The sequence below is a fragment of the Rattus norvegicus genome, chromosome 3 (assembly GCF_021556685.1).
Source record: "Rattus norvegicus strain SHRSP/BbbUtx chromosome 3, alternate assembly SHRSP_T2T, whole genome shotgun sequence".
In the NCBI taxonomy this organism is placed as follows: Eukaryota; Metazoa; Chordata; class Mammalia; order Rodentia; family Muridae; genus Rattus; species Rattus norvegicus.
The window spans coordinates 130,140,386-130,164,743 of record NC_141536.1 but is presented as its reverse complement, the minus strand read 5'-3'; the positions used below and the strand labels follow the sequence as shown (position 1 = coordinate 130,164,743).

Below are 24,358 nucleotides of genomic sequence, written 5' to 3'. Positions count from 1 at the left end.
ACCTATTCTCAGTTCAGTGGTTTGCTGCTGGCATTCGCCTCTGTATTTGCTGTATTCTGGCTGTGTCTCTCAGGAGAGATCTACATCCGGCTCCTGTTGGTCTGCACTTCTTTGCTTCATCCATCTTGTCTAATTGGGTGGCTGTATATGTATGGGCCACATGTGGGGCAGGCTCTGAATGGGTGTTCCTTCAGTCTCTGTTTTAATCTTTGCCTCTCCCTTCCCTGCCAAGGGTATTCTTTTTCCTCATTTAAAGAAGAAGTGAAGCATTCACATTTTGATCATCCGTCTTGAGTTTCGTTTGTTCTAGGCATCTAGGGTAATTCAAGCATTTGGGCTAATAGCCACTTATCAATGAGTGCATACCATGTATGTCTTTCTGTGATTGGGTTAGCTCACTCAGGATGATATTTTCCAGTTCCAACCATTTGCCTACGAATTTCATAAAGTCGTTGTTTTTGATAGCTGAGTAATATTCCATTGTGTAGATGTACCACATTTTCTGTATCCATTCCTCTGTTGAAGGGCATCTGGGTTCTTTCCAGTTTCTGGCTATTATAAATAAGGCTGCGATGAACATAGTGGAGCACATGTCTCTTTTATATGTTGGGGCATCTTTTGGGTATATGCCCAAGAGAGGTATAGCTGGATCCTCAGGCAGTTCAATGTCCAATTTTCTGAGGAACCTCCAGACTGATTTCCAGAATGGTTGTACCAGTCTGCAATCCCACCAACAATGGAGGAGTGTTCCTCTTTTTCCACATCCTCGCCAGCATCTGCTGTCACCTGAGTTTTTGATCTTAGCCATTCTCACTGGTGTGAGGTGAAATCTCAGGGTTGTTTTGATTTGCATTTCCCTTATGACTAAAGATGTTGAACATTTCTTTAGGTGTTTCTCAGCCATTCGGCATTCCTCAGCTGTGAATTCTTTGTTTAGCTCTGAACCCCATTTTTTAATAGGGTTATTTGTTTCCCTGCGGTCTAACTTCTTGAGTTCTTTGTATATTTTGGATATAAGGCCTCTATCTGTTGTAGGATTGGTAAAGATCTTTTCCCAATCTGTTGGTTGCCGTTTTGTCCTAACCACAGTGTCCTTTGCCTTACAGAAGCTTTGCAGTTTTATGAGATTCCATTTGTCGATTCTTGATCTTAGAGCATAAGCCATTGGTGTTTTGTTCAGGAAATTTTTTCCAGTGCCCATGTGTTCCAGATGCTTCCCTAGTTTTTCTTCTATTAGTTTGAGTGTGTCTGGTTTGATGTGGAGGTCCTTGATCCACTTGGACTTAAGCTTTGTACAGGGTGATAAGCATGGATCAATCTGCATTCTTCTACATGTTGCCCTCCAGTTGAACCAGCACCATTTGCTGAAAATGCTATCTTTTTTCCATTGGATGGTTTTGGCTCCTTTGTCAAAAATCAAGTGACCATAGGTGTGTGGGTTCATTTCTGGGTCTTCAATTCTATTCCATTGGTCTATCTGTCTGTCTCTGTACCAATACCATGCAGTTTTTATCACTATTGCTCTGTAATACTGCTTGAGTTCAGGGATAGTGATTCCCCCTGAAGTCCTTTTATTGTTGAGGATAGCTTTAGCTATCCTGGGTTTTTTGTTATTCCAGATGAATTTGCAAATTGTTCTGTCTAACTCTTTGAAGAATTGGATTGGTATTTTGATGGGGATTGCATTGAATCTGTAGATTGCTTTTGGTAAAATGGCCATTTTTACTATATTAATCCTGCCAATCCATGAGCATGGGAGATCTTTCCATCTTCTGAGGTCTTCTTCAATTTCTTTCCTCAGTGTCTTGAAGTTCTTATTGTACAGATCTTTTACTTGCTTGGTTAAAGTCACACCGAGGTACTTTATATTATTTGGGTCTATTATGAAGGGTGTCGTTTCCCTAATTTCTTTCTCGGCTTGTTTCTCTTTTGTATAGAGGAAGGCAACTGATTTATTTGAGTTAATTTTATACCCAGCCACTTTGCTGAAATTGTTTATCAGCTTTAGTAGTTCTCTGGTGGAACTTTTGGGATCACTTAAATATACTATCATGTCATCTGCAAATAGTGATATTTTGACCTCTTCTTTTCCGATCTGTATCCCCTTGATCTCCTTTTGTTGTCTGATTGCTCTGGCTAGAACTTCAAGAACTATATTGAATAAGTAGGGAGAGAGTGGGCAGCCTTGTCTAGTCCCTGATTTTAGTGGGATTGCTTCAAGTTTCTCTCCATTTAGTTTAATGTTAGCAACTGGTTTGCTGTATATGGCTTTTACTATGTTTAGGTATGGGCCTTGAATTCCTATTCTTTCCAGGAGTTTTATCATGAAGGGGTGTTGAATTTTGTCAAATGCTTTCTCAGCATCTAATGAAATGATCATGTGGTTCTGTTCCTTCAGTTTGTTTATATAATGGATCACGTTGATGGTTTTCCGTATATTAAACCATCCCTGCATGCCTGGGATGAAGCCTACTTGATCATGGTGGATGATTGTTTTGATGTGCTCTTGAATTCGGTTTGCCAGAATTTTATTGAGTATTTTTGCGTCGATATTCATAAGGGAAATTGGTCTGAAGTTCTCTTTCTTTGTTGTGTCTTTGTGTGGTTTAGGTATAAGAGTAATTGTGGCTTCGTAGAAGGAATTCGGTAGGGCTCCATCTGTTTCAATTTTGTGGAATAGTTTGGATAATATTGGTATGAGGTCTTCTATGAAGGTTTGATAGAATTCTGCACTAAACGCGTCTGGACCTGGGCTCTTTTTGGTTGGGAGACCTTTAATGACTGCTTCTATTTCCTTAGGAGTTATGGGGTTGTTTAACTGGTTTATCTGTTCCTGATTTAACTTCGATACCTGGTATCTGTCTAGGAAATTGTCCATTTCCTGAAGATTTTCAAATTTTGTTGAATATAGGTTTTTATAGTAAGATCTGATGATTTTTTTAATTTCCTCTGAATCTGTAGTTATGTCTCCCTTTTCATTTCTGATTTTGTTAATTTAGACGCACTCTCTGTGTCCTCTCGTTAGTCTGGCTAAGGGTTTATCTATCTTGTTGATTTTCTCAAAGAACCAACTTTTGGTTCTGTTGATTCTTTCTATGGTCCTTTTTGTTTCTACTTGGTTGATTTCAGCTCTGAGTTTGATTATTTCCTGCCTTCTACTCCTCCTGGGTGTATTTGCTTCTTTTTGTTCTAGAGCTTTTAGGTGTGCTGTCAAGCTGCTGACATATGCTCTTTCCTGTTTCTTTCTGCAGGCACTCAGCGCTATGTGTTTTCCTCTTAGCACAGCTTTCATTGTGTCCCATAAGTTTGAGTATGTTGTATCTTCATTTTCATTAAATTCTAAAAAGTTTTTAATTTCTTTCTTTATTTCTTCCTTGACCAGGTTATCATTGAGTAGAGCATTGTTCAATTTCCACGTATATGTGGGCATTCTTCCCTTATTGTTATTGAAGACCAGTTTTAGGCCGTGGTGGTCCGATAGCACGCATGGGATTATTTCTATCTTTCTGTACCTGTTGAGGCCCGTTTTTTGACCAATTATATGGTCAATTTTGGAGAAAGTACCATGAGGAGCTGAGAAGAAGGTATATCCTTTTGCTTTAGGATAGAATGTTCTATAAATATCCGTTAAGTCCATTTGGCTCATGACTTCTCTTAGTCTGTCGACATCACTGTTTAATTTCTGTTTCCATGATCTGTCCATTGATGAGAGTGGGGTGTTGAAATCTCCCACTATTATTGTGTGAGGTGCAATGTGTGTTTTGAGCTTTAGTAAGGTTTCTTTTACGTATGTAGGTGCCCTTGTATTTGGGGCATAGATATTTAGGATTGAGAGTTCATCTTGGTGGATTTTTCCTTTGATGAATATGAAGTGTCCTTCCTTATCTTTTTTGATGACTTTTAGTTGGAAATTGATTTTATTTGATATTAGAATGGCTACTCCAGCTTGCTTCTTCTGACCATTTGCTTGGAAAGTTGTTTTCCAGCCTTTCACTCTGAGGTAGTGTCTGTCTTTGTCTCTGAGGTGTGTTTCCTGTAGGCAGCAGAATGCAGGGTCCTCGTTGCGTATCCAGTTTGTTAATCTATGTCTTTTTATTGGGGAGTTGAGGCCATTGATATTGAGAGATATTAAGGAATAGTGATTATTGTTTCCCTTTATATTCATATTTGGATGTGAGGTTATGTTTGTGTGCTTTCATTCTCTTTGTTTTGTTGCCAAGACGATTAGTTTCTTGCTTCTTCTAGGGTATAGCTTGCCTCCTTATGTTGGGCTTTACCCTTTATTATCCTTTGTAGTGCTGGATTTGTGGAAAGATATTGTGTAAATTTGGTTTTGTCATGGAATATCTTGGTTTCTCCATCAATGTTAATTGAGAGTTTTGCTGGATACAGTAACCTGGGCTGGCATTTGTGTTCTCTTAGGGTCTGTATGACATCAGTCCAGGATCTTCTGGCCTTCATAGTTTCTGGCGAGAAGTCTGGTGTGATTCTGATAGGTCTCCCTTTATATGTTACTTGACCTTTTTCCCTTACTGCTTTTAATATTCTTTCTTTATTTTGTGCGTTTGGTGTTTTGACAATTATGTGACGGGAGGTGTTTCTTTTCTGGTCCAATCTATTTGGAGTTCTGTAGGCTTCTTGTATGTCTATGGGTATCTCTTTTTTTAGGTTAGGGAAGTTTTCTTCTATGATTTTGTTGAAGATATTTACTGGTCCTTTGAGCTGGGAGTCTTCACTCTCTTCTATACCTATTATCCTTAGGTTTGATCTTCTCATTGAGTCCTGGATTTCCTGTATGTTTTGGACCAGTAGCTTTTTCCGCTTTACATTATCTTTGACAGTTGAGTCAATGATTTCTATGGAATCTTCTGCTCCTGAGATTCTCTCTTCCATCTCTTGTATTCTGTTGGTGAAGCTTGTATCTACAGCTCCTTGTCTCTTCTTTTGGTTTTCTATATCCAGGGTTGTTTCCATGTGTTCTTTCTTGATTGCTTCTATTTCCATTTTTAATTCCTTCAACTGTTTGATTGTGTTTTCCTGGAATTCTTTCAGGGATTTTTGTGTCTCCTCTCTATGGGCTTCTACTTGTTTATTTATGTTTTCCTGGAATTCTTTCAGGGATTTTTGCGATTCTTTCAGGCATTTTTGCGATTCCTCTCTGTAGGCTTCTACTTGTTCTCTAAGGGAGTTCTTCATGTCTTTCTTGAAGTCCTCCAGCATCATGATCAAATATGATTTTGAAACTAGATCTTGCTTTTCTGGTGTATTTGGATATTCCGTGTTTGCTTTGGTGGGAGAATTGGGCTCCGATGATGCCATGTAGTCTTGGTTTCTGTTGCTTGTGTTCCTGCGCTTGCCTCTCGCCATCAGATTATCTCTAGTGTTACTTTGTTCTGCTATTTCTGACAGTGGCTAGACTGTCCTATAAGCCTGTGTGTCAGGAGTGCTGTAGACCTGTTTTCCTCTCTTTCAGTCAGTTATGGGGACAGAGTGTTCTGCTTTCGGGCGTGTAGTTTTTCCTCTCTACAGGTCTTCAGCTGTTCCTGTGGGCCTGTGTCTTGAGTTCACCAGGCAGCTTTCTTGCAGCAGAAAATTTGGTCTTACCTGTGGTCCTGAGGCTCAGGTTCGCTCGTGGGGTGCTGCCCACGGGCTCTCTGCAGCGGCAGCAACCAGGAAGACCTGTGCCGCCCCTTCCGGGAGCTTCAGTGCACCAGGGTTCCAGATGGTCTTTGGCTTTTTCCTCTGGCGTCCGTGATGTGTGTGCAGGGAGCAGTCTCTTCTGGTTTCCCAGGCTTGTCTGCCTCTCTGAAGGTTTAGCTCTCCCTCCCACGGGATTTGGGTGCAGAGAACTGTTTATCCGGTCTGTTTCCTTCAGGTTCAGGCGGTGTCTCAGGCAGGGGTCCTGCCGCTCCTGGGCCCTCCCCCACGGGAGCCCAGAGGCCTTATACAGTTTCCTCTTGGGCCAGGGATGTGGGCAGGGGTGAGCAGTGTTGGTGGTCTCTTCCGCTCTGCAGCCTCAGGAGTGCCCACCTGACCAGGCGGTTGGGTCTCTCTCTCTTTTCCTTTTCTTTTCTTGCTCTTCTCTTCTTTCTTATCTATTTCTTCCCCCCCCCCCTGGTGTGTGTGTGTGTGTGTGTGTGTGTGTGTGTGTGTGTGTGTTTGTGTGTGTGTGTGTGTGTGTATACTAATTTTGAAATCAAGGCCTTATACAAGCTAAACATAAAGTCCTCCACTGAGCCCTGCAGCACCAAGAAGGATAACATCTACAAAAAGACACACTATTATAGTGGAAATATGCTGTCAAGTCTACAAGCATGACTCTGGAATGCTTTTAGAAAAACAAACAAACAAACAAAAAACAACCCTGCCTATCTTATTTACGATTTTATTGCTGTGAAGAGACACCATGACCACCACAACTCTTGTAAAGGAAAATATTTAATTGGTGCTGGCCTACAATTTCAGAGGTTTAGTCCATTTTTTTGTCATCCAGGAAGCATGGCAGCATGCAGACAGACATGTGCTGGAGAAGGAGCTGAGAGGTCTACATCATGATCTGAAGGTAGCAGGAGGAGACTGGGCATAGCTTGAGCATAGGAGACCTCAAAGTCTAACTCCACAGTGAGACTTCCTCCAACAAGATCACACCTTCTCCGACAAGGCCACACCTCCTCATACTGTCACTCTCTGTGGGTCAAGCATCCAAACACATGAGTCTGTGGGTGGCATTTCTTTTCTAATTACTACACTACCTTAAATTGCCCTTTAAAAAATTGCTGAATGCTTGTTCCTCAGGAAGTAGCCAATGAAGTGTTTAAAAATTAGAATTGGGATTGTCTATCCACAGACTCATTAATTATGTTCATGTTATTACTTTCCATGGGATCAAACAACTGGTGTTCAGAATGACCCTTGGCTACTCATTTACACACCACCCTTATGACCAACACTCAAAGGAAATGCAAAGGTAAAGTGACAGCTCTGATGACTTAGGTATGGGACAGCAGGGAGGGGTAGGAGGACTTGCTTGCTTGTTTCTATTTGCAGCTTTATTTGAGAGCCCAGGAACAGGCGCACTGGGCTTTTTACTACATTGTACCTCCCTAATATGTTTTCCCACCACACACGCAGGTACACACGCATACATACACATGAAAAACCAATTCTATCAGACATTAAGAACAACATTTGTGAAGCTTGACTGTAAGTGTGCACACTGTGCTAAGTGTTTGCAACATTTCTGACAGACAACCTCAGAAAAATTTAAACAGCTTGAGTGTCTGGAAAGAAAAGATGTTCAAGATTAATTCACTTAAAAAACAAGAATGCGGGTTCCTCAAATGTTTCACAGATGTTTTAAAACCCTCTAATTTTAAATGTAATTTCATTGCTATTTATTTGTATCTGTTATGTATTGCATATTATATGGAGTGGTTTTGTGCAGAATCTCATCTACATCAATTTCATAATTATGCTCACAGTTAGTTATGATTGCCCCCAAAGCATTGCTATTCCCACTTTGAGGAGGAATGAATTGGGAAGCAAGACAATTGTCACACTAACCATAGAAGCCCAAACACCACTCCTCACTTAAAGGCTTTCCTGTGTCTGCACCATACACGTAAGTTATAGTTAATTCTCGCTACAGCCCAGCCATGGAGATGCTGCTAATCTATGTGAAGTCAAGAAGCCAGAGGTTAAAAAGAATTTGAACGTCATTCACGTATGTAAGCCTGGAAACTGGCAGTAAACATTGTCTGTAGACCACCAAACCTCTTGACAACTTTGTATGCAGGTAGGCAGTGAGTGCTTGTGCACATGTAGGCATTGGCATGCAGAGGGCAGAGGTCAACTTACAATGTCAAGCTTGAGACAGGATCTCTCACTGGGACTTAGGGCTCTTTGACTTAGGCTAGGCTAGCTACCGAGTGAACCTCAGAGATCCATCTGTCTCCACCTCTCTAGCTCTCAGATTCCAAGTGTGCATCATCAGGTTTGTTTTGTCTTGTTTGTTTGTTTGTTTGTTTTACACCTGGATGCTGGATCCTCATGAACAGATAAGCTACCCCCACCCCAGAATTCTTTTAAGAAATCTATTTTATTGCCTATTTACGGTACAGTGTGTCAACTCCTCTTGCCTTTAGTCAGTTTCTGTAACTTCATTCTACCTATTTTCAGTCAGGACTTAGATTTTTTCCCCCACTCATAACCGTTTTGTGTCCAAGAAGCTTTCACAAAATCTTGAGTATCTGCACATATAAATCAGGTATACAAATCAAACAATTAGAGATAATCAATCATAAAAAATGTGCATGAAAACAATTCTTCAGTGTTATAAGATGCTGTTATTTATTAAAGACAAAATTCATATTTATCAAAATATGCCTTAATTGAGGTAGCTGTGCTTCTTCATTTTTGCATAAGGAAGTCCTCTCTTGGGCGGGTGACAAGGCACAGTGTGTAAAGCCACTTGCATGTAAGCCTGATGACCTTAATTCTATTCTGAGATCCCACTAGGGAGCAGGAGAGAACTGATTTCTGGGAGTTGTCCTCTGACCTTCACAGTTACCTTTACACTTTCTCTCTCTCTCACACACACACAATAAAATAAGTAAGACCATAAATAGTTGACAGAAAGCCTGTCTGGATATTTGGCCCTATAGGAAACAAAGCACTGTGGACATCATTCAGAGGTGATCAATATTTCTATTCTCCATTTGTAAATGCTGAGCGTTCCACTTCACATAAATGTGGAATGTAAAATGGCACAGGCGTGTTTAGGGCCATTTCAGAAATTGCTTCGAATTCTGTCCTAATCCAAAACCGAAATTAATCAACCAGATTTTATGAAACTTGGGTCAGCAATTCAAACAGCAGCCCTTAATGTCAAATATTCTAACACAATGCAAACCAAAAGTACACTAATGTGATACATGCCAAGGACTGGTGGTAGGAAATACTGAACGTTCGCTCCCCAGAATTAACACATTGCCTTTCTGTGAGGGCAGGCAGCCTGTGCAGGATAAGAGCACCAGATCTACAGCATGTAGTCTGATATTAAAGCCACATTGTTTTGTGTGGTGTTAGTTGGCAGTGTGTATCAGGGCATGGGCAGAGGCAAAGGCACATGGGTATTTAGAACCAAGGCATGCTGTGATATGGAGGGATTGTCAGAATCACTGATTCTTAATATGCTTCTTAACTTGATTAATATGATTCTGAATTTGCCTTTCAGATATGTAGAGCCCTTGGCTCAAAAAATAACATAAATAATTTTAAAGTGAGTATATGACCCATAGGTAATTCTAGCTTGCAAGCTTCCTTGATACCTCAGTGTACGTACTGTTTTTGGTCATTGCTGCATTTGATTATACAACACCAGATGTTATTGATACCCATAGTTTAAGAAGCTAACTTTTCAGCAAACTCTATCACATGTCTTATGGTGAACCTGCATCTGTAGCCATGCATTGTTTTTTTCGTTGGTTTGTTTTGTGTGCTTCCACAAGGGAGAAGTTTATTGCCCAAATTCTATGAAGGATTAAATAACTTTTTTTTCCCTTTTACAAGGAGACAGTATAAACGTCACAGTAAAAGTTCAGTGCTTTCTAAACTGAGTCATCTGTGTCATAGACTGAAAGACAGTGTTAGCCATTGCCTGCTTTGTTGTTTCGTTGTGTATAATCAATCTGTGGGCATCTGTGGGCATCTAGAACTGTGAAATAAAGAAAGAAGGAAGAGACCGTGGGGATTCCCACTCTGTCTTGGCTTACAGAGAATGGCTTTGGGTAGTTTGCCCTCTAGAGTAGAGCAAGGATATGCTCATGGCTAGGTGCAGCTACCCCAGTATATGACTGATAGAGTAAAGCAAAAGACTTAAGCAGCATAACATGACAGTAATTAATATTGAGATGTAAGGGAAGATTTTAAGCTAGAATTCCTTGTGGGTCACAGAAACTCTACTTTAAAGTACTTTATTTTATGGAGCCCAGAGCCTCTGCATTCTTGAAAGACAAACTCCTTACCACTGAGCCATAGCCACAGCGTCCTTTGAATATCTTATTTCAAAACAGTATCTCACTAAGTTTAGGTTAGCCTTGAACTTGCCTGGTTGCTCCAACAAGTCTTGTACTTGAGATCCTCTAAAGTAGCTAGAATTATAGGTCTCTGCCGCTATTCAAGTATCTTCTATCTGGGGAGTGTGTGTGTGTGTGTGTGTGTGTGTGTGTGTGTGTGTGTGATGCCTGCATGTCAAGTCACAAATAGTCAGAAATGGCACGCGCAGAATTCAGAGGACAACTTGAAGAGTCAGTTCTTTCCTGATGTCATGGGGTCACAAGGCTCCAACTCAGGTCAGGATTGGTAGCCAACATCCCTATCTAGTAAGCCATCACAGCAGCCCTACTTTCCTTTATGAATATCATATCATTGGTGCCATTGACGACCAGTTTTTTTTTTAGTGCCATTTTTTAAATTTGAGGATTGCAACCTTCCCACCACTTTTCTCTTCTTTCCAATTCCTTTCAGGTCCCCTGAAATAATCCCTCTTGTATTTATGACCTCTTCTTCCACATTAATTTTTATTATATATATATATATATACACACATATATAGGTGTGTGTGTACATGTTTATATACCAAACTGTGTCTAATTAATGTTGCCTTTATTTTTGTGTGTTTAAGGCTGACCACTTAGAAGAAAAAGATGAGGGATAAGGGAGGGAGGGGGAGAGAAAGAGAGAGAATTGGTTCTCTCTCTCTGTCAGTAGCCATTGACTGCTGTAGCTCTTTACCGAGGGGTGGGGCTTTGTGAAGTTTTCTCCATCTATGTTGCCGTGATCATTGGTATAGTCTTTTCAGGTCTCGTGCAGGCAGCTGTATTGTGGATAGTTCATGGGAACCTCATCTCTGTCCTGACAAGAAGCCACCATTACACAACAGGATTTACAACTGGTTAAAGATGTTAAAATGCCACATTGCTCTTAGTGAGGAAAGAATTCCCCAACAGGAAGGGGGACCAGAATAACTCATTGGCCACAAGCTCCTACCCCATCCACTCTCTAAAGACTGATGTGGTATGTACAGGAAAGAGGGAGGAGGAAAGCATCAACGATGTTGAAATCCTTTGAATCTTAGAAGGGTTGCGCTGTCCCTCATGCTCAGCAGCTTTTTTAATATTGCTTTATAAAATAAGAGAAGGCACAAAACTCAGACTCTCATGCATTCTCAGAAGTTGGAGATCATGCTGATTCTGATTCAGAAGGTTTCCTGGGCCCTGAGATCTGCCTGTGACCAGTTCCCGGGGATACAATAGATCAGAGGGCAGAAAGGATAGCCATGCAGTGCATAGTGAACTCTCTTTATTCTCATATAGATCCCCCGGGAGGCTTAAACCAAGCATGGATTTCTCCATTCTTGGATGAGTTCAGTCATGGGACAAGAGCTTATTGGCACATGAAGGGAATTCTGCTGTAGAAGCCTTCAACTTGGGGAGCAAAGCTGGAACCCTGACACCAACCAGAAGATACAAAAGGTGTGCTATATATCTCCAAGAGAGATAAGGTCTGGGATAAGGAAGCCATTGACCAAGAGGAATTAGAGCTGGGAATGATGGCACACACATTTAGTCCCAGCAGTCAGGAGCAGAGGCAGACAGATCTCTGAGTTCAAGGCCAGCTTGATTTACAAAGAGAGTTCTAAGATAGTCAGGGCTACACACAGAAACGCTGTCTTGGAAAAACAAAATAATCAAAACAGAAAGAAAGAAAGAAAGAAAGAAAGAAAGAAAGAAAGAAAGAAAGAAAGAAAGAAAGAAAGAAAGAAAGGAAGAAAGAAAAGAAAGAAAGAAAGGAAGGAAGGAAGGAAGGAAGGAAGGAAGGAAGGAAGGAAGAAAGGAAGAAAGAGAGAAATGAATGAATTAGAGGGTGGATAAGTGGAAAAATTATCTTAAAACTTTTGCAAGCCCTAGATGCTACCTGGAACATTACCTTTCAGGGCATAAAATGAGCTAGAATAAACCACGGCAATATTCTGATACTATTTAACTTGTGTGTGTTCCATAAAAAAATAATTGAAATAATATTCACCCAAAGTCACAGTGGTGACAGCAGAAAAAAGATCCAAGTCTCTGACTTGCCCTAAGGATTTCCTCTACTCCCTTAGTCATATTTACAGGAACACAGAAAACTGGATGGGCAACCCCATGCCAAGTCCTCAGTACTATTTCTACCCAAAGATCAAGATGTGTGTGTGAGAGAGAGAGAGAGAGAGAGAGAGAGAGAGAGAGAGAGAGAGAACTTAGAAACTAGGAAATATTTCCTTTGGCAGGAGCATACCATAAACATTTTTAAATTATTAGTGAACAAACAGAAATTCATGAGAACATAAAAAAGCACATTAATTATACACAGTCAATGCAGATTTACAATTAACCACAGAAAACCTTGTGCACACCCCCTGTCAAGTAGTGAGGCAGGCATCAACAGACAGAAGTCATTGAATTTTTCACCCGTAATCATTTCAACCCCACTTTTGATTTTTACTGGTAACACTCTAACTTTAAAAAAGGGAAAATATCACAGCCGACATCCTTAGAATTTAAAATATCATAAGAAAGGAAGAAAGTATCACGTTTGGGTTGAGGTATAATGTACAACTTGCTGAGAGAAAGCCATTTTCTCCTGGTAAAGTGTGGTTATAGTTGTTTTTTTTTTCTTTAATTCTCTTTCACCTGTCTTTACATAATTTTAATATAATACTTTACTATTCTTTGAGAATTTCACACAATATGTTTCGGTCATATTCACCCCCTAACTCCTCCCAGGTATACCTTCACATCCCCCTTCCAACTTCATGACGCCTCCTCTTTTTAAAATAATCCACTGAACCAATGAGTGCTATCCATACCCTTGTAGGTGGGCATGAAGTTGTGCACTAGAACATGGTCAACCTTTCAGGAACCACACCTGTAAGGTAAACTGACTCTCCCCCACCTAGTAGCCATCAATTTTCAATAGCCCCTCCCTGACTCCATGCCATAATATTTGCTGGCTTCATCTTGTGCAGCTCCATGCAGGCCACCAAAGCTGCTGCTGCAAAGCTCCAGTTACCCGACTTTTTATCAAAAGGATATCTGAATTGCATCTCTGATTCTAGGTAGAATATGGCATCTCAACTGCCCAAAAGATCTTAAGACTGGGACTATTCTGCACTGCTATTACTGCTGCTACTAGACATGGACACACACATATATACAAAGTTATAACAAAACATGCTATTGCATCCTCCCTTCAGTGTTCATCTAAACAGACCTGTCAATCAGTTGGACAGAAAACCAACCCTTAAGAAAACTGTTCTACGTGAAGACACATTAAGACGTTTGGAGGGGAAAGTAGCCCCTTATTGGGCTATAATACCCTAAAGTTCTTCTCTCTGTGCAGTTGCTTGGAGATGTTCACTGCTAAGCCTGCAATGTAAGTTCTAATTCAAAAAAGTACGATTTTTTTCCTTCCTCTACATTCTGTCTCTCTTTTAACAACTAGCCCAAATCTTAAGGCCACTCGTCCTGGCACGCTGGGCATCTCCACTCTCTAGAGAGCACTCTGCTTCTCTGCGGCAGCTGACAAGAGATCTCTACCTAAGAAAGCATGGCTTCCTTTCTTCCTCTTACTCATCTCCCTCCTTCCAGCAGCTGCCAGAAGGTTTCTTCCGGGTCTGTTTAATTTTTGTTTTTTATAAATCTATGAAACTCAGAACTTGCAAATGTGGTAGGAAAAAACAGAAACGTGCTCATATTTCAGAGTAACGCATTGAGTCCTTCCTGTAGAAAGGATCTGTGTCTACCCCGGATGTAGCCAGGTACCCAGTACTAACAATTTGTCTGTTGCAAGTTTTCCTTCTACCTAGACACGTGATCTAAGTGGCGCCTCTGGGCGGGCTCAGCGGCTTGGTGCACAGAAGCCCTGCTACACAGAGAAAGATGCTAATGGGCGGGAATGGAGGGGAATCTTCAAGGCAAGGCTGACCACCAAACCAGAGAGGTTAGACTAGATTTAGAAAGGCTCACGGTTGGCCAGAGCTGTAGATGGGACCGGATGGCAGATTTGGGGACCTTGACTCTATCTTCCAAGATTTCTGGTTCTGAATAAAATGCAGCTTAGAGTCAGTTCCTGTTTCTGCTCTCAGATGTTTCCTGAGTCAGGCACCAGGAATTTCAGTTTGTCACTTGTAAAATGGGACCCCTGACTCCCCAGTAACATTCTAAGGAAACTTCTTAATGCGTTACATTTGTTCGGAGGAATTTTTATGGAAAGAAGAAAGTGGAAACAGAAGCAGAGGAAACAGTCTTCAGACTTGATTTTTGGATGTCTCCTTTGATGACCTAAAACTTGAACAAGAGCCAGACAGGTAACAGAATAAAAGGAAACTGTTCCAAAAATTGCCTCCTCCCCAACGCCACCAGCCACAGTACATACACACAGACATTTAAATTTGAGGAAACAGGAAATGGTGGTTTGGAATGTAAAGTTATCCCCACTGAACTAACATGAAAATTTTTTAAAAGAAAAATCCAGAGACATAGTCAAATGTTTATGAGTACAAAAACTCTTTTTATACCTAACATTCTTATATCCAAGGGTATCAAATGTTAAAAATAACAATGCTAAACTATCCTGACAAATACAGTATTAAGACTTCAAATGACCAGGGAGACAAATAACAGAAAACACATCCAAAAGGGAGACTTCTAACTCAGCAAGCCTATGTACACATGGTAAGAGCTGGGGACAATGACCATGTAGAAATAACTACGAATAAAACACTTTGAATGTGCTTCACTGAGTAAATGAAGATTCTCCTCACTGAAAGCTAAGTACTGGGTTATAATGACCTATTATGATTCCACAGCGTGTGGTGGCAGCCTGTGGAAAGGCCAGGACAGGAGAAAACAGGACTGAGTTGACAATTTCCATATATAAGCACCTTCTAGATCCAACTTTCTGCCACCAAATAAAGCCAGAAAGGCACAAATACACAGCTTTGGTCATTTCCACTTCTCTTCTTCATCGGCATCTCTGTTTTATCTGCAGTTTTAATTAATTTCTTATTCACAGAAGAAGTCAATATCCTGAAAGAAGGGAAAAAGAGTGAATTTTCAGGCTGCTTCCAAAAAGCAGATGTAGATATTTTTAATTTAAAAATAAGATTTAATTTTGTATTTGGGATAAGTCAAGGTTGAAAACCTAAGGATTTGAAATAATTGTCACTTTAAGTCAAAGTTTAAGATAAAGGTTTTTCAATATACCTCTAGTTAGTTTTTTTGTTTGTTTTTTGGTTTTTGTTTTTTTTCACTGACAGGGTGCAGTGCCCTGTAGCGATGTTGGGTGAGCTGTGGCTGTTGGAGGACTATGTTTGAAGCATAGCAGTCAGCTTGGGAGACTCACTTCAAATGACCAAAGAGGCCCCAGGGCAGTGGGAGACTTTTTTTTTTTTTTTTTTTTTTTTTTTTTTTTTTTTTGGTTTTTGTTTTTTTTGCCTTCGTGCAGAAGCCACACAGATAAGACTTGAAGAAAATCCTGGATTTTCTAGACTAGTCTGATAATCTCAAAAACAGGTGGTGATTTTTTTCTTCAAACTCCATTTCATAAATAAATCTACCTTTCATAAGACCATCAGGAAGAATAGCTTAGTAAATATTTTTAGTTCCTTTCTCTATGACACAGATGCCTTCCATAAAAATAAAAGGAGTATTGTATTGTATATTTGAAACATGCTGTCAGTCTCCATTGCTACACACACACACACACACCATACCATGCACACACATGCTCACACACATGCACACACATGCACATGCATGGGAAGAGAGTTAAGTATATGAGGTGACAGGTATGAATGGTGAATCATCCTTTTGGGATGATCATTTTCTAGTATGTGTATACATCCAAACATCAGGTTGATCATCTTCAAGATGCAATTATACTGGTCAATTATATTCCCAATAACGATAAAATACAGTTTTCAAAAGTTGAGACACTTAAGAAAATTAACTCAGAGCAATTATAGTGTTTGAAGAAAGTGTGCCAACCTCACAAGGCTGATAGTCAATATGTCCATTCTACATGTCACCAAACTCATAAAAGTCACTGTTGGCCCATTTTGTGCAGCAAAGACTGGAAACGGAAGGACATATTCTTTTCTTATCCCAAGATCTGAGTCATCCTCCAGTCACCTCGAAATGCTTACCGTGGTTGGAATCTCCTTGGTGGCCTCCTGGTACACTCGTTGCTCTCTAACCAAGTTGCTGGGGAAATAACCCACAATTCCCATCTCATCCTGGTGGTCACCATAAACCTGTGTGCCCAAAACAGCAGCAGTCAGGGAAAGCGGATGCCAGGTGTTTTGAGAAACTCTTCTCCTTGTAATGAAAACTCTGTGAGCCACAGCTTCCCTTTCGCTGCACATTCCAGGGAACTCAGAGCGAACGTGAAATTCACTGGCGGCATCAGGAATTGTGAGTCTGATTTTTTGGAACAGATCTGACTTGTCTCACTACCTTAACATTACTTCTCTTTCTGCACTCCCATGCCTTGCCTGAAATCATCTGGAATCTATAGAAAATTAAGGTCAGTAAAAACTTTAAAGCAAGTAGATCCCCCTTTTACAGTATATATACTTCCCGCATTTTAGCCATTCAGAGTCACGTGTAGTGAGTATATCCTGACTGACTCCATCAGTTTTGGGTATATATCTGGGATGGCATCAACCATGCGTCATCCCTCCCTGGTCTCTGCTTTAGTCTGCGGGTACATTTTAGCTCAAGCAAGCAGCTGCCGCAAAACGGAAGAGGGTTCTAACTTTTCCTAGAGGAATTTTCTCCTTTAGACTGACCAGTCACATACAACTCTTAGCAAATCGTCTTAGACATGTTTTGAAGGAGACTCCACTTCTGTGCAATGTGGAAGCCCCAGCATGCATGGTTTTTTTTTCCTGATCAAAACATCAATTTTATTGTGAAATCACCCTTTTCAAAAAATGCAATAGCAGAAAATGAATCTGAATTTCTGTGTTTCCATTTACAGTTCCCACATTGTCTTTACAGCTATTGTCTTTATTTATTGTCTTTACAGACATTAAAGGATTGAAGACAGGAAAGACAGGAAAAATTAAGAGTAACACAATATATATATATATACATATATATATATATATACACACACACACATATATATATATACACACATACATATATATATAAACAATCTCATCTTACACTGCCAGCCCAGAATGCCCCAGCTCCATTTTCTGTTACCAGCTTGGAATAAACATAGATCTGCTGCCCTTTCTTGACATTGATGAACCTACAGTCCGGGGCATTGTAGTCTTCCTGTGCTCTTGCCAGAGAAATGGTATCTGAAAGGGAAAAAAAAGTGAAGTGACTAAATGTCCTACAAGTGAAGAGAAGTGTGTAAGAGAGGGAGGAAAGGAGAGTGCAGATGGGTTTCAAACAAAGAAGGGGGTAGGGGCTGCAGGAAATCTTAGGGGAGAGGATTCTCCTCCTCCACAGTTAGACACCAAACACAGACCTTGAGACCCAGCGCTCGGAACAAAGAGCACATTTAGCATTCACTACAAAACACAACCTGGCTTCATGCCAGACAGATTTTCCCATTATATGATAAAAAGATAATGAGAACCAAACCGTTAACAGCGCCTTACAGACACACTCCTCATCTGCACACAACTTCTTAGAAGAAAGTTTATCCATAAACATGCCATGCCCGGCACAGAGAGCCACAAGGCCCCCAAGCAAAAGAATCAATATTCTTGCCATCTTCCTTCTTGCTGTTTTGACTAGCACTCTTTGCCTGATTCAGTGGTTCTTTTATTCGAAAGCCAACTCTCTAGGTAAACACCCAGCCAATAGGAAGGAGCCACCCCCACCCCTTTATCCCCTCCCCCATAATTTCATAATGTGTGCTCCTGGATTCCAGAGGCTTTTTAACATTTCATCTTCCAGAGAGAGTCAAACTCCATATGTTTGTGATCCACACAAATGGTGTGCTATGCTTAAAGCTTGTGGTGTCCACCAGCAGGGCACTGTTGAGAGGTCTATGAGACTGTCAACCATTGTTTACTTTTCTCTTTTGTCCTCCTGTTCTTTTGGTTTATGAGCAAACTTGTATTGATTGTAGACATTTATTCAAGATGTAAAATGGAGGCTGGGGAGAGAGTTCAGTGGATAAGGCACTTGTTACACAAGTGTGAAGAATAGAACCCCAGAACCCACGCAAGAACTGGACAGGCGTGGTGGCAGAGACAGACACAGACATCTTTGGAGGCAAGCTTGCTAACTACGGAAATTGGAGTCAACAAGCTCTGAGTTCAGCACGAACCTCAATAAATAAAATTAAGAGAAACTGGAAGAGATACCCAATATCAACGTCAGGCCTTCTCAGGAACACAGATGCATGCATCTACACACATGTAAACACAAACACACACATAGTGCCACACACATTTTAAAAAGTCAAAACATCTTGAGTACAAAATGTATTTTAGTGAGTCTAATAAAATTCTAGATTTACATAATATGTGCAAATATTTTTATATAATATAGTTTTGTATATGTAAATAATATTTACATAATATAAAGAACTCTCATACAAATATTTTTTGATAGGCTTTCTTAGAAATCATGTTTGGCCTGAGACACTGGTAGATTATATAACACATTAGTTAATATCACAACCACATCATGTCAATGTGGAAGCAAGAGATGGGTGGGGAAGGAAATGGGGACAAATCCTTCTTATAGCAGTGTACACTAGCTCATAGCACATTCCTGAGACAATTAGTTTATAAAGAAAAAGTTTGTGTGGGTTACAGGTCTGGAAGTTTTAGGTCCTGACCACTGCTCTCAACGATCTGGCTCTGTGGCATATCCTGGTGGAAGCCAGTAACAGAGAACAGCACTTGGGGCTGGGAAACAGAAGATAGAGAAAGAACAGCCAACGGGACCCTGCAATCCCCTTTGTGTCACCCCCAGTGACATATGGACCTCTCAGTAGGCCACACCCCTCAAAGCTGCTACCTCCTCCCAACTGCACCAATCCAGGGAACACACATTTTAACGTGAAGGTGGTTTAGAGACACTCAAGATCAAAACTGTAACAAGTTCCTCCAAGGGTCATGTATTTAATCTACAAATACTATGATTGATCCCAGAGAAGAGGGTGAAACTTGAGGTTGTTATTGTGGTGGTTTCAATGAATGATGCTTTCATGCTACCATGCTTCCTACCATGACAATAATGGACTAAATGTATGACCTCTAAGCCAGTACCAATTAAATGTTTCCCTTCATAATAATGGTCATGGTGTCTTCACAGCAATAAAACTCTAAGACAGTTTTTCCTACTTTCCTGCTCTGAGTGTCTCTCCTATCGGAGGAAGAATAGGCAGTGGAACCTGGATCCCTACCCCTGGCCTGCCCCTGAACTTGGAACTTGGAAATCCTCACCCCCAAGCAATACTTAAGGGCTACCCTGTTCTTTTCCACTAGCTCACTGTGCATGTTTCAAAGCTTCTACAAATTCCATCTTTAGCCTCACCCACTGCTCCCACTCAGAGGCAGCCATCATTCTGTTTCCCCCCATTAAGTCTCTCGTATGAAGTTCGCTGTGTGCTTTAACTCTGGAACTCCTTGGCTCCCCATAGCTAAAATAGCCTCGCCCTGAAAAACGCTTTCAGGAACATTCTAGAAGTCACCAATACATAGTTCCACATAGTAAAGATACTGTGTGCATATACTGTGTGCCAAGTTTTGCTTTAGGCATGTGGAATCTAGCATCAAATAAAAACAGCTCTGGTCCAAAGGCTACCATTTACCAGGAGAGACAGACAGGATGTGGCTGCTTTTTATAGGGTGCGTGGCACCGGCATTTCTCTAGCCAAGTGAAATATGCTTAGTAAAATAAAAACGTTTCTTACTTGTCGTGGATATACACACCAGGCATGTAATACTTTTACTGTTTTGTTTGTGTGTGTGTAAGGGTTTTTAGGGCATGTGGGAGTTGTTTATCCTGTCTGCGTTGACCTGACTAGCAAGGCTCTTTTATGCAGTGTCTTTATTAGAGATGATAAAATCCCACAATGGCCAGAGCGTCCTTTGCTGACCACCCTGTCCACAGGTCACCCAGAGGGACTAAGATCCACTGCTACTGCGTCTTGGATTTTCAACCATCTTTCCTGCGTCACATCAAGGAGTGTGTGAATTAGGAACCACCTCGAAAGGAAATGGCAGTGTGGGTTTGATTTTGTTTTCCGCCTTTAATTTGAGGACCTAAAAGCATCTGTAGGAAAATACAAAAAAATTATTAACTCTTAGTTCTGACTGGATGGCTGTCTTCAGACTGTTCCAGTCCAAACCAGCAGTCAACATGGGCCTTAAAAGACAATTGCCGTTTTAGAACAACTTCAAGAAACAGGGACAGGGTAAGCTTGAGACTGCCACAGCATGCACACTGTGGCGCCCACAGCAGAGGGAAAGGTTAAATCACCCCACACTACTGCACCTAACAGATAGCTAAGGCTAATGTAGTATTTCAATTGGTCAAATAGGAATTTAATTAAATTTGTAACAATTCAGACCCAAGCAACCATGCCTAACATCATGCTCAAGACACTGTAGCCATTGGAGAAGCTGTAAGAGTTCTGACCAGTGCCCATGTGCCTCCTTTTTTCTGTGTTTCCTGGCGTTCTCCAGGCCCTTCTTTAAGTTATGTTTGAGCTGTCACTCTTGAAAATGGCTCCTTTTACATCTGTCACATCTAAGGATGTGCTGAATGTATGTAGAACTGAAGCTGGGTAGGCATAGAGTTCGGTATGAGGGGAACAAGGAAGAGCTGTGACTTAGTAATTGCCCTTTGGGCTAGATTTCTCCCCCAGTCAGATGCTGCGGCATCGGGGATCGATCTTAGACTCCCATCGCCTCACTCTTTCTTCTGTTTTGCTTTGCTTAATAAACTTGACTTAAAATGTTGGTGTCTCACCAGCGAATTCTTTCCAATGAGAAGACAGAGTCAAGGAGTACTCTGCCTGCTACCATCCTTCTGATGCACAAGATTCTGACGGTAAAGTACAGCTTACAGACCCCTACTATGAATGTCTCACCCTTCTGTCTAAAGTGTGCACAGCTTTGGGATGTACCGATCGATCTATCTATCTACCTATCTATCTATCTATCTATCTATCTATCTATCTACCATCCATCCATCCATCCATCCATCCATCCATCCATCCATCCATCCATCTATATCTCTTTCTTGCTGCATTCTTTAGGACCCAGCTCCCTCTGAGGCCTTCAGGGAGAAATCCCAGGATAAGCCAGCAGTTCGATCTACTGCTAGTATTCCAGCCGCTGCTCGCTGCTTATCCACTAACCCTTAGTGAGACCCTGTCTCAGAAACAGAAAAAGGGCTGGGATAACTCACTGTCACGGTGTTTGCTCAGCATGCACAAAGTCCTGGGCTCACTGCAGTAAATCAATAGCTAATAAAATCTTAAATCTCAGGGACTACACCCCAGGCTCAGTCTCATCATTGGGAATAGGGTGGAGTATAAGGTCAATACATTGAAATGTCCTTGATGAAGGATGCCCCATCCAAAGTACTATGACTCAGGAAAACTGAGGGACACCTTTTACCTCATCGTGTACTTTCCATCTTGCTCTCTCAGATGGGGACTCAACCACTCAGACTCACCTCTTGTTTACAGCATACACACTGCATGTAAAATGAAAAAAAATATGCATGCATGTGTGAATGTGTGTATGTAGATATTTGTGTGTGTGTGTGTGTGTGTGTGTGTGTGTGTGTGTGTGTGTGTGTGTGTGTGTGTGTGTGTGTGGTTCAACTCCTTAAACCCCAAGTTAAGAAAAAAATAATTCTTGATCTTCTTGAAAATGTAGCTTGGCCACCACCCTACCTGGCTGATGGGCTTTCTAAATTGAGAATGGGGGTTTAACACCCATAAGCTCCAGTTGGACTTCCCCATGTTCAGAATTCATGGCCTTAAAGTAAAGCCCTAGCTTCTGTAAAATCTGTAAACTGGATCCTAACTCAGATAATATAATCCCATGTGTGAGTCTGCTTTACTCACCTTATACTGATCATTAACTCAAAATTCAGTGGGAATAAAACTAAAGTACAACCGGGTGTTATGAAAAGGACAGGAAGGCCATTTGGGAAAGGTCCATGGTGGTCCTTCACAACGAAGCTCCCACACCCCAGTTGTTTGTTTCTGTTGGGAAGGAAAATCACTCAAAGTGGGAACAGGTGCTCTGGGCGACAGTTAGATACCAGATTTAGTTGCTTCAAGGAAAGGCCTGGTTGAGGGACCACAGACACTGCTGAGCTGATTCTGTGATATCCAGATCCACAGGTTCCTGGGTTCCCAGGTTACTTCCAGCTAGCTCTCCAGCGAAAAAGGCTGTAAAGAATTCTCTGGGTCCATTGTGCCTTTACTGGACCTGACAGTGAATCTCTCAGCCATCCTGAGCCATGCATTCTCTTCACTGCTGGCCCCCGCAAGAGAACATAACCATAGGCTATGTCTCCTAGTTCTACAGGGCAGAATAAGCTTTTCTATCCTAAGTTATAGTAAGAAGGCAGACTATCCCTTTCTAAGCTATGACATGGAACACACACACACACACACACACACACACACACACGTCTTGGCTCTACATTTTTTCCTTCCTTCCTTTTCAATTGCTTATACTAAGATGGTTTCCTGTTCAGGATCTGTTATTCTAGCCGAATCTTGCTGGAATGCTAAATTTGGTTATTCACAGATTCATGATATTAAAGACAGAAAATATTTGCAGAAGGCTTTAAAAAAATTAAGGTAATAGGAAACATAGGAGCATATCTTCAAAACTCAGATGCCAGTTACTGAGTTGACTGAACTCCATACAGGAGTTCTATGTACTATTTCTGCAATTTTGACATAAATGGAGATTATTAAGTTAGATTATCATCCTTTTGTTGGAAATCTAACACAGACACATGTGAACATCTACCTGCATGCTCACAGTCATTTTATTCCTAATACCCAATTTCTTATCCACTGATGTTACAAACTGGTGCTTCCAACACAGAGCACGCTTGCAGTAAATCTGCCTAGCTTACTCTTCGTCCGGTAGTTTGGGCAACTGTATACAACCACATGACAATCAAAATTGATTTCCATTCTCTCATCTCTAAGCAACCAGCTATCTGTCATAATCGTTTTGCTTTTTGGAGAAATTTTACTTTTATTTGGAAAAAATAAGTATTTGATACAGTAGTTTTAGGAATAATTTTTCTTATCTCCTCTTAATACATTTATGAGAAGAGTCTCTTTCTAAATCTAAAAATGACCTTTTTTAAGGCACACAAGAAAAACTTAAGTTCTATGGGAGTTTTAAGGAAATGTTCAAGCAAGAATATCAAGAAATGGTATTTTTCGCTATGTGCTATATTTGAAAAGTAAAGTCAGTTGCTAAAGATAGTTTCATTAGCAGGGAGAAGCCAAGTCATAAGTATAAGCAAAACTAAGAAGGCTTTGGAAATCTGTTTAACAATTACAAAGAACTTACAGTAGGGCACAGTGTAATCTTAACACTCGGGTGCCGGCCTGGTCTACATTTGCGAAATCTTGTCTCTAAACAATGGGCAGGGGACTTAAAGCTAGGCTGTAGACTGCATACCTAACATCTAACCTATGTATACCACAGTGTCGCCAAGAAAGATCGCCTCTGTTTTAGGAAACAGAGATTACATAACCTTTCTCTTGGAGGAGGTCTGGCATTTTATTCATTGTTTTAAATCTATTTATTTATTTTGAGGAAGGGTCATGTAAACAGCTAACACTGGTCTTAAATTTGCAGTAATCCTCCTGCCTCTGCCTCCACAATGCTGGAATTATACGCAGACAGTACCAACCCTGGGACCCTTGACTGAAAGTCATCCAGAATTGAGACTAGATATTAACCTTTAAGAAGGGAAAAAGTAAATGTCACACTGCAGGCAGCAATCCCATTTCTTGTTTTTCTAGACAACAGTAAGCAGTTATTATCACATGGCCACTAATACTGTACGGTCCACTGTGCCCTGGACACAGGAAGCAACTGTGCTGTGTACTCACAGCGGGGTGATCATTTTACTAACATGCTGCTCACTGGGTGCTGTAACCTGTTCCCTTCAACGTCTGTATCATTAGCTGCTCCAAAGTGACCTAAACCCCCACTCTGGGGGTTTACATACTTTCAAATGTGTAGGAAAATAAGTGCTTCATGGTAGGACAATAGACCAGT

The 24,358-nt window shown here is 40.9% G+C and overlaps 1 protein-coding gene across 1 annotated transcript; it reads right to left on the bottom strand.

The window, feature by feature from the left end:
• Positions 1 to 14,589: 14,589 nt before the first annotated feature.
• Otor (otoraplin) lies at positions 14,590 to 17,851 on the bottom strand. Its single transcript, NM_001108960.1, has 4 exons — positions 17,720 to 17,851; positions 17,274 to 17,413; positions 16,247 to 16,354; positions 14,590 to 15,128 (listed from the first exon to the last, which is right to left on the bottom strand). The coding sequence occupies exons 1-4, from the start codon at positions 17,832 to 17,834 to the stop codon at positions 15,105 to 15,107; spliced, it is 387 nt and encodes a 128-aa protein (NP_001102430.1). The 5' UTR covers positions 17,835 to 17,851; the 3' UTR covers positions 14,590 to 15,104.
• Positions 17,852 to 24,358: the final 6,507 nt, after the last annotated feature.

Excerpts from the sequence above, each read along its gene's own strand:
- Otor (NM_001108960.1), bottom strand. The coding sequence starts at position 17,834 with ATGGCAAGAATATTGATTCTTTTGCTTGGGGGCCTTGTGGCTCTCTGT. Across the intron at positions 17,414-17,719 it reads TGCAGATGAGGAGTGTGTCT|ATACCATTTCTCTGGCAAGA; the intron begins GTAAGGCGCTGT and ends TTTCCCTTTCAG. Across the intron at positions 15,129-16,246 it reads CCAAGGAGATTCCAACCACG|GATATTGACTTCTTCTGTGA; the intron begins GTAAGCATTTCG and ends CCCTTCTTTCAG.